Source organism: Aphanomyces invadans (genome assembly GCF_000520115.1).
Source record: "Aphanomyces invadans strain NJM9701 unplaced genomic scaffold supercont1.50, whole genome shotgun sequence".
In the NCBI taxonomy this organism is placed as follows: domain Eukaryota; phylum Oomycota; class Saprolegniomycetes; order Saprolegniales; family Verrucalvaceae; genus Aphanomyces; species Aphanomyces invadans.
Window position 1 is genome coordinate 92,032 of NW_008580195.1, and position 7,357 is coordinate 99,388.

Here is a 7,357-nt window from a genome sequence, read left to right on the forward strand (position 1 = left end):
CCGGACAGTAGGAATCTGTAAAGTGCACGCATGAATGGATGCATTTTCGCCATGGCGTTCACCAACGTTGACAGCTCTTCCACAGACAATGGATGCGCCTTTCTCTCGTCGTCAAGAGCATTCTTCTTGTTGAACTTTTTCAGGCCAACAATATAGCGCTGTGTGGAGGCATCTTGAGCCGGATTTGGATGAATGTTGATGTCCTTGAAAAGCGCAACGAGAGCAGTCTTTGCGGTCGTCACAGTTCTTGCGGATCTCCCCTTTTCAACGAGGGAATGGAGGAAATCAGTGCATGTGTCCACTGAGGCGCTCGCAAACGGCACATTTTGAGTCTTGCAGAAGGCTTGGAACTGTTTTTGGTAGGAAACGTATGTCTTCTTCGTTGATTCGCTATGAAAGGATTCTTGAATGGCCGTCTTGGAAGGCGTCTTCCGTGGAGCTTTCGGCACCTTGGGCACCTTGGGTCCTGGCATTGCAGCGTCAGTTTGTAAAGTGGCCAGCGTCCAACCAAACGAAATAATATCGAAGTATACTAAATTGAAGTGATTATTGTTTATAACTCGTCATTTTTAGACACCCTGACCGACCCTCCAAACTATATGACGAAGTGTATGGAGAGATTATTCATCCAGTAGAATTGGTCGCACAAACACATTTTAGCCAACCGGAACGTAAGAATGGTCGGTTCTTGGTCGGTTCCAAGGTTTATCTATACGTAAAGTCAGATGCCCGAGATTGAAAGGATAAAAAAGATAAATTCATATAACAACCCACCGGTCAAAAATAACAACCCACTGGTCATAAAATTATCAGAGGTTTATGACTGCGGTCATGACCAAAACGATTGATATCCTGGATAACAATGGAATGTGAGAGGTTTTCGCTTTGATATTCAAGATATCATTGTTTTTGGTCATAATCAATCAAGAAGTTTAAAATATAAGGCTTTCAACCAATCACGAAAGTATGATTTTAGCCTATCAGAGTCTGTTCGGATTTGCGTTCCACCAAAAATTGCATCTTCAAATTTGACTCGAGGACGGCACAAATGGGGAAAAGACTGGTCACAAAGGACGACAATGGGGACTACCATTGCCCAAAATGTGAAGCCAAGTACAACGAAAACCAAAAAGACGCTTTGCGCATGAACTGCACTCGGCATCACCCCGGCGAGTCTGTCGTCTTCAAGGCAACACAATCGGCTGCTGAAAAGCAAGCGATGGTCCGCGAACGAAAAACGGAAGTGGAAGGCAAAGCAAACGCCAAAGTCTCCTATGGAACCTCCACGCGAATTGTTCACGTTGTGCGATGCGAAGAAGAGGAGTGTCTATGGGGCTCAGAAGCCAATTGTCTACATCGCCGAATCGACGGTTTCGAGGTCTGGAATCGCCGTTTTTGCCTCTCAAACGTTGCTTCAAGGGGACATAGCAACGGTCTACGAAGGTGACCTTGTGAATGAATTGCTATTCTATCCAACGTATGCGTGCCAATTCCAGAATAATGACAAGACGTTGTGGGTCGACGGCCTTCGTAAGTTAGAGGAAGGAAAAGACGTCGGATCGTTTGTCAACCGACAATCACGACAACTCGGTATTTATAAGAACTGTGAGTATTTTTAACTGGGACGAACTTTGTGTATTCAAGTGACCAAGACGATCAAGGCGAACAAGGATCTCCTTGCTCTGTACGGCAAGGGTACAGATTGTAGGGATTGTAACCTGCATTAACATGCATGGTTTGTTTTTCTCACGCCTTCAAGTCACCAGGAGACTCTTGCGGAGTTTGAATCCTAAATCATACTGAAATCTCGCACGCCAGGCACCTCGTTTCACCCATCACTTTGTCCTCTGATAGAAAATACTAGTGGATCTGAATGGTGCTGCAGCAAAACTAACGAGTTGGACTTATGACCTCACAAGTGGTTGCCATCGGCGCCGTACACGAGTTTCACCAATCAGTTAACGACTTCGGTTGGATCGACAAATCAGCGATTGTTCGAAAAAGCGTTCCAGTTGTGAAAATTACATCTTCCGAGCAAGAAAACTAGTTCAAACTCACCCGAAAAGACCCAAACGACCATGAGGCAGAAGGTCGATGACTTTGCTGTAGTATTACATGCCCTCGTTTGCTCTCAAATGGCTCTTAATGTTACTGTCAAATCTGCTCCTTCTGACATGCAATTGGCGGTTGCCTTCTTGAGATAGTCGCACAATCCTCTTAAGTGTTTGTGCTTCACCAAAACGACTTCCAGCGCCGACATGGCTTCGTGCTCTGAAAGACCCTCCTCTTGTAGCATTTCGATGGCAAGATATAAAGGCCGTCGCCGAAGGAAAAACTGTTTTTCGGAGTTGTTTTTCCTCCAACCTCGATCGACCATTTCAACTCCTTGACGGCGTGTTCAGCCCATGGTGGTATTCTTGCCATGCCTGCTTCACTGTACAAACTTGACGTGACATATTGAATTCTCCATGTGCACCTTGAGAGTGAATTGGGTCGCTTGATGTAGCAGTGTCGTTGCGAAATTTATCCACGCGTTGAAGTGACGCGTTTGGCGATGTACGCTGTGTGGTGCTCATGGTCGGACACAGCGATGCTGCCACCTGAATCAACGTGTTTGCAATGTCTTGTCGTGCTAATGCAAGAGTGCCTGACGAGGACTCTGCAGCCGTGGTCAGTGCTCGGGTGACGTTATCGAGACGGCTATTCACCGCAGCGATCTCTCGGTGAATATTCAAGGTCTCGTTGCGCATCTCTTGAATGTTCTCGCTCACGAGTGGCAGTGCTTGATGCATAAGCAGACACTCCGGTGTTGGGGAGGTGTTGATGGTTGACAAAAGCCTTGCCTTGAAGTCGTGAAACATGGGATCTTGGAAGATGTAATGTGAGAAAAGAGGGAGGTTCTGGTACATTTCCATTCACAGCAACAGAGCGGCGTCTTGAAGCACAATCGCATACAAGTCAGCAAGTCGACGAAGCTCGTCCCAGCGATTTCTGTTTTCTGGTGTCCAGTGTGAAGCATGCTCTGGGACTTCGAGTTGTCCAGTGACCTTGCTTGTCCTCCGATTCGCCCGTAGCACCAAAGGTTTCTGACGTGGAGCATATCTTCCTTCCAGCTTGTGTTTTGACGGTTGTTTGAATACCTAGTAGTTCGTGTTGTCTCTTGATGGCTTTGTACTGCTCTGAATATTGCATTGGGGCACTTGGCTTTGCACCCTTTAAAACGTAGATGTCGTACCAAAGCTTCTTCTCGGACAAGTCAGGCCAAGGCTCGTCACTCAGTGCCACCGGTGGAAAAAGTATATTGCAAGCGCGCCAAACGGACAGCGTGTGACAACACTGTGCCGTATGAACGTTGTTTTCTCAACATTGCCGTATTGATTCCGCTTGGATTTTCGCCACACACATCAAAACAGTTGAGCACCATGAACACCTTCCTCGTCGAATGTCGCTAGGCCGATTTCTGAGAGCCTTAATCTTCGTAGATTGTCACCGCGAGTGCACAATGCAATAGACATCACGTTTTCAGCTCGGTGCTTCAAGCCCTGTTCAGTATGACTCGTGAAGAAATTGTCGTTGATCCTTCGCAATGCTGCTTGATTTACGCAATCGACCATGGTTCCCTTTCCTCGGTCAGCAAACTCGGAATTCTCTTGTTGCACCACTGATATCCTTTTTTGCTTCTGCAGCTCCTTGACGGCATTTGGGCGTATTGGCGGCAATAGATTTTGATTGAGCTCATCGAAACTTCCAAATGTCCATCATAGCATTTGTATAAGCAGCGACCGTGTGATAGCCAATGATTCGAATTTCCCCGACACGATCTTGTTTGCCTTCGTCATCACCATTGCTTGTTTCGATCACTCCACCAGCGTCAGTTTCTGGTCGTTTACGTCCACTTGATCTTACCGGACGTTCTTGGATGTGAGTCAAGAAGAGGGCCATTTTGGCTGGTGTTACATACTCATCAGTGTAGCCACAAAACCGATTCCAATTGATGAATTCCATTTGCTTGGTAGAGTATTGACGATCCGTTTGCTCAAGTCGTGTCGAAGTGCGGTTGACTCGAATTCTTGCCATGGCTTCGTGCTCCAAAACATGGAGTCGAAGCGCTTGCTCTCTTCGTGCGTGCATCTCATTCGTCACGTTTGTACACTGGTTCATCATGTTTAGTGCACGCGGTGAAGGAAGATGTTTGAATGCAGGAAAAATGAGTCCTTGATGACTATTTAATGATTTGGTTCGTTGTACAAGATGTAATTTCAGCTAGAACGCGATCCGCACAAGTTTAGACTTGGATGCGAACGTGTGTGTGTTTGTCAGGAAATTTTCATGAATAATGATGATTGATACTGGTCAATCAACATAAAAAATTCATGGAAATACTAATTGCCCTTAGAGAAATTGGTTGTCGGTTGGATTTGTCGCGTTTCCAATTTATCTACACATAATTACGACGTTTAACTGGACTGAAATGGAAAGCAGTTCTTCCCTAAATTCTTTGCGTTGATTGGCTCGACATCATATTCCCATATAATTTGCCGTAGTCATCAATTTTAAACTATCCATACAAAGACCAACATGACCCTTGTCATGACCTCCAGACGGTGAATGATATACTTTTTGCCATTTCCCAAGCCAATTTTCGAGAGTATCTCACCAGGTACACCAGTTTGCACAGGATGATGGCCCGAGTCGGAAGGCGTCACACGCGGCGACCGCCACTGGACGCCACGACAGTGCGTTCCGTGCGGTCGCTCACGGCATCGCGCGCTCCAATCATGTTGACCAGTCCAGCAGGGGAGGTGATTGAGATCTCGTCCGACGACGACAGCGACGTCGTAGTCGACATGGTCATTCCGGCGCCGGCCAACTCCCCGTTTTCCGAATACGGTGGATATTACAGTCCAACAGGAGGAGCCGTACGAAGGAAAAAGCGGAAGCCTGCTGTGCCCACAACTCTCAAGACTCCCGAGCAGGAACTGCACGACACTGCGGTGCTCGCAGCGCGCATGTTTGACCAGAACGCTGCGCTATCCCCCGAAGTCAAGAGCATGTACAGCCAGGTGGCGTGGTGTCGACTGCGAGGATGGCCGTACTGGCCTGGCTACGTGTGCAGCCCCCACATGCTCGCGGTGGATTCCGAGACGATGGAGGCATTTGTACCGTTCATGTCGACCCACTACTGGATTTACTTCTACGGGTGCAACAAAAGGTGCTGCACGACAACCCATTCCACTCGAACGTATTCATGAAGCATCGCCCGCTCCATGACGGACGCGGCGCGCGTCTGGTCGCATGCTAAACGCTGGTGCCTAGTGCCGCGGTGCCGCATTCGTCGGTGGTCCCTTGGGATGACGCGTCCAAGCCCTATCGAGAGGGATATCCCTCCGGCGGACCCCACCGCGCGATCGGGCTCGCTGATGCCGTCGATCTGGCAGAGGTACATTTAGCCCTTGCACCTGTGGTTGGTCGTTTTGACTGCCACTTGCAGAAGGAGTACAAGCTCCCAGCCGACGAACGCGTGGCATGGGTGATCTCTCGAGTCAAGACCAAGGTAATGTGCCGAGGAGGAGGCTGGTGCATCGTTTCTCAAAACGGCGGCGCTTTGAGACTGATGCGAGGATATTGTTGCGAGCAGGAGAGCGCGCAAGCGGCGAGGAAGACTCGACGAAGGTACGAACCGACCGTCGAGATGAACGACGCCATCGACGGTGCCGTGCGGGGGATCTCAGCGACCGGCCAGTTGAAAGGAGCGACAATGTTACGGGATATGCAGCTCGACGAATCACCGGCACAGTCGTCGCAAGCACCCACTCCGAATGCTGCAACGACGCCGTAGCGCCTGCAGCGACTGGACTGTGACTGGTGCATGAAGTGTACTATTATGAGATGGGCACTGCAAAAACAGAGTTCTCGCAGCTATGGAGCAGCACCTTGGGTGATGGCATTCCCATGCTACAATCAGTGGACGTCGAGAAGGTCTCTCGCCGCTCATGCTCATGGCGTCTGCCAGTTGGGAAGCGTAGCTGGCGAGCACGATTCGCCTGTGTAAGGAGGCCCTGTGTCTGGAGGCGTCAAGCATGCAGCTCGACACGTACCGAGAGTGCCGATATGTATTGGAGTTGTCGGAAAGCCCGTGGACTACTCCGATGCGCTCTTTTGACTGTGGCATGTTCATGTGATGGTGTTGATGCAGCATGGCTAGTGGATGAAGCATGGAGTACGAGTCGAAACAAATTCGTGGCCCTGTGCCTGTCGCAGCATCGCACATCGTTCGAGTCCTTGAACCAAGGCTGGAGGAAATCGACTGCCTCTAGCAACCTCCTGCCCCCTGAAAGTATGACCGAAGTCCTAAGGGTATGGCTGAAGCGGACGAGTGATCCTGCCGCGTCCAAACACCTACTGGGCGACCCAACCACCACGCTTCAAGTGCTCTCTAGCATACCTTCGCCACGCAGCAGGCCATCGTAGCTCATGGCTGTTAGTCCACGGACTCGAGCTACCATAGATGCGTCGACACCCGACAGGAACATAGCCTTCGAATTCGACGGGAGAAGGCCGCTTGCGTTCGAAGGCACATCGCACCGACCTACTACTACTGCCGCGACGTCCGGTCACTTGTCGTTCGCGCGGCGGGGGTTCCTGTGGACTTGGCAGCACCGCATGGACATGCTTGTAGCATCAACTTGTGCGAGTTGCAATTGTTTGAGCGCGGCGGCGTGGGCTGTCGGGTGCGGATGGTCGTGTGCTCGGTGGAGCCATTTTTGAATGTTGTAGCAGCAGCTTCGGCACCGTTCAAATGAACATGCACTTGCGCGTGCTACACGAGTGATCCAGTCGTCCAAGTCGATGAGGATGTCGTACCAACTGTGTGCACGCGGCATTGGGGACACGGCTGTCGGTCTGCCATGTTGTTGGTGGTCCAAATCGGGATCGCGGCGGCCTCCGTTGCTTGGTGAAGCATTTTCACGGCCTCGCGTTGCTGTCGGCGAAACTTGCACGCTGCTTCAGGAACGTTTCCAACAGTTGGGATAGGCGCAGGAGTCGGGCACACCCGACTAAAAAATGCCGAAAAGTCGGCGACCGTCGAAAAATGCCGAGTCGGGACCCCACGTGGCCCTGGTGCACTCGTCGACACGGGCAAAATTTCATTGCGTTCCTTTCGATTCAAGGCTGGTGCGACCTTACCTGTCGAAGCCGCAGTCGTTGATCGCGAAATGGTTGTCGTCACGATGGGCTGGGTGTGCAGCGCCAGGACCGTCGACCGAGGCATCGAATACCCTCTCTCTTCTTTGCAAACTCCATGCACGTGCTCGAGAAACGTCTTGGCCGGGACTGCCACCAGCGCCGCGTCAAG

The 7,357-nt window shown here is 50.4% G+C and overlaps 1 protein-coding gene across 4 annotated transcripts; it reads left to right on the plus strand.

The window, feature by feature from the left end:
- The first annotated feature begins 4,630 nt into the window (after positions 1-4,630).
- H310_13340 (hypothetical protein) lies at positions 4,631-5,949 on the plus strand. Of its 4 annotated transcripts, none has more exons than XM_008880806.1 (4): positions 4,631-5,242; positions 5,317-5,440; positions 5,495-5,554; positions 5,639-5,949. In XM_008880806.1, the coding sequence occupies exons 1-4, from the start codon at positions 4,680-4,682 to the stop codon at positions 5,837-5,839; spliced, it is 948 nt and encodes a 315-aa protein (XP_008879028.1). In that variant the 5' UTR covers positions 4,631-4,679; the 3' UTR covers positions 5,840-5,949. The 4 variants fall into 4 exon arrangements, with proteins under 4 accessions (XP_008879028.1, XP_008879029.1, XP_008879026.1 ...); XM_008880807.1 differs by having other exon boundaries at positions 4,631-5,212; XM_008880804.1 differs by having other exon boundaries at positions 5,495-5,949.
- Positions 5,950-7,357: the final 1,408 nt, after the last annotated feature.

Excerpts from the sequence above, each read along its gene's own strand:
- H310_13340 (XM_008880804.1), top strand. The coding sequence starts at position 4,680 with ATGATGGCCCGAGTCGGAAGGCGTCACACGCGGCGACCGCCACTGGAC. Across the intron at positions 5,243-5,316 it reads ACAACCCATTCCACTCGAAC|TGCCGCGGTGCCGCATTCGT; the intron begins GTATTCATGAAG and ends GCTGGTGCCTAG. Across the intron at positions 5,441-5,494 it reads ATGCCGTCGATCTGGCAGAG|GAGTACAAGCTCCCAGCCGA; the intron begins GTACATTTAGCC and ends CACTTGCAGAAG.